General features: G+C 36.6%; 1 protein-coding gene across 1 annotated transcript in view; it reads right to left on the bottom strand.

Moving 5' to 3' along the window:
• Positions 1 to 2,228, bottom strand: part of efhb (EF-hand domain family, member B) — a 9,196-nt gene that overhangs the window by 4,140 nt on the left and 2,828 nt on the right. The window contains exons 4-9 of the mRNA XM_005744080.1: positions 1,816 to 1,993; positions 1,200 to 1,310; positions 954 to 1,083; positions 749 to 826; positions 564 to 631; positions 305 to 459 (exon numbers count right to left, since the gene is read on the bottom strand). Of these exons, the coding sequence (XP_005744137.1) occupies positions 305 to 459; positions 564 to 631; positions 749 to 826; positions 954 to 1,083; positions 1,200 to 1,310; positions 1,816 to 1,993 (720 nt within the window). The remainder of the gene's footprint in view (positions 1 to 304; positions 460 to 563; positions 632 to 748; positions 827 to 953; positions 1,084 to 1,199; positions 1,311 to 1,815; positions 1,994 to 2,228) is intronic.

Here is a 2,228-nt window from a genome sequence, read left to right as displayed (position 1 = left end):
GATTCATAATCCCTATAAACACATTTTGAACATGTAGAATCTGTAGGCAATGGGCAAAATATTTGGTACTGGTTTCTAGTTTCATAAATAACAACCCTTTGAACCCATACAGACTTCGGTATGTGTTTAGAAGTGTGACACAAGTCTGCAAAATGAGAATTAAAGCTCTATTACTTTGAAAATCATCTTACCACAGAGTCACACATCACTGGCTTTATCTTAAAACCAACAGCTTGACTTCCTTACTACCAGCACTTTGACTTATCAAACACAAGTTGGCAACCTGTTGTGAGTCTATTCATACCTTGTCATAATGTCTGAATGCCTTTAGCAAGGAGGGGAAGTTTTCAAAGTTGACCTTCTTAAGGTGATGCCTCACTGCATTCACCAGGCTGCGCTGTCTGTCTGGGCCTCTCGTGTACTGCCGTGGACCTGTGGAGTAGATCAGCTCTCCAATGCCTGCAAAGGAAGTATTTGTTGTCTTCAACTGAAAAAGCTTTTTCTAAGGACACACCAAATATTCCCGTATGTAAGGCGGGAGAACATTTTTATACAAAATTTACCAAAATCATCCGGTGGTAAGACCATTCCAAACGTGTGATCAGGCGGAACAGGCAACGTTTTTTCTCTCCTGAAGAACATGAAAAGAAATGGGAAAATTAAATAAAATCTTAGTGAGATAATTACAGGTCTCAAATGTTTCATTACAGACAGTTAAAAAAATAAAAAAAATAAAAAATAAAAGTACTTGACGATGGTTTTGCCCATTTGTTGTGCTATCTTCTCTCTGTTCCCAGATCTCTTCCAGGCAGCTGGATTGTAAAACCTAAGAAAAAAATATGAACAATTTGAGTTGGTTTTCACTTTTTAAATTAGAAGGACAAGGAGCAGATATGCAGTGTTAAGGAAAAACAAAAGAATTTGCTGCATGGCCACTTTATTTCGGTGCTTACTTCTGTGATTCACCCAGCCAATGAAGAGTTTTGCCAAGATTACGGCCATCGTTGAAATGAGGTGTGAGGATCCCAAACCTGCTGTCTTTACTGTAACGAGTCCTGTCATAATTTCTATTAATTTGTTCACCTGGAATAAAGTAAGATAATCACACTGTGGTGAAAATGATGAAATGAATTCCAGAAATAGACCGTTAGTGGAAAGAGTAAAGACAGCATCAATAGTATGATTTTCTTCATTCTTACCAACAAAATAGGCATTACGGCTACGGATGTAAGCATCATGTGCCACCTCAGCTTCCCTCTCTACCTCCTGTGCTGTTTTTGCAGGGTTAATAATCTCACGCACACCCAAACCTTGATGAAAGGAACGGGAGATAGTCAGAAAATATATAAAGAAATATAAGAAAAATATATAAATATAAGAAAACTTATAATGTAAAACAAAAAATGTAAAAGTTTTAAAATGTTTCAATGACAGCACACAACCATTACAAACTTAGCCTCCTGGGACCTGGTGTCCACATATGTGGACATCACATTTTGGGTTGTCTAGACCAAAATACTAAATTTTGCCCTACAAGAGCCCGATATCCACTTACAAGGACATTATACTGCCACTGTTCTATCAAAATTTCAAGTGAATGTCTTCATATGTGGATCACATTTTTCTTAGAAACAAAACTCAGGTAAAAAAATAAAAGAAAATCACGTAATCCTTTGTTTTTACATTCATCAGGTCCCAAATAGCTCAAATAGCAAAGAGAAATTAAAAATGCATGCCATGAGTTTCGGTCTTAGGAGGTTAAACCAACTTTCTTGTTGTTTTATTAGCTTTTGACTTATTTAATGTTATACATACCTTTTGCTGTTTTTACGCCAAATGTAGTTTTCTCATTACACAATGGGGGGAGTTCAGAACGTTGGACACATGATCTGCCTAGAGGAGCCTTCTTATTTGAGGCATATACAGATTCACTTAGTTCTTGTAACTTCTGCTGGAACAAGGTCTTTGGGGATGGATTTAGCAAGCTTTCACTCTGTAGGAATGATGTAAAACGATTATTGTCGGTCAGTATTCTAAATGTGTCATTGTATACTTTAAATTTTCTACTCAAAGCAACATTGTGCACCAGCTTCCAAACACGGTGACATCACAAAACAGATGTGAATACAGAGAAAACTCCAGAAAGCAAATAGAAAAACCATCATCAATGTCTGCTTCTTAGGAAAATTCAATTTGAGGGGTAACATAAAATCATGAAAAAAGCAAAT

The sequence above is a fragment of the Pundamilia nyererei genome, unplaced genomic scaffold (genome assembly GCF_000239375.1).
Source record: "Pundamilia nyererei isolate P.nyererei 1_Seehausen unplaced genomic scaffold, PunNye1.0 scaffold00138, whole genome shotgun sequence".
Classification (NCBI taxonomy): Eukaryota; Metazoa; Chordata; class Actinopteri; order Cichliformes; family Cichlidae; genus Pundamilia; species Pundamilia nyererei.
The sequence above is the reverse complement of the archived record's forward strand: the minus strand, read 5'-3'. Positions and strand labels throughout refer to the sequence as shown.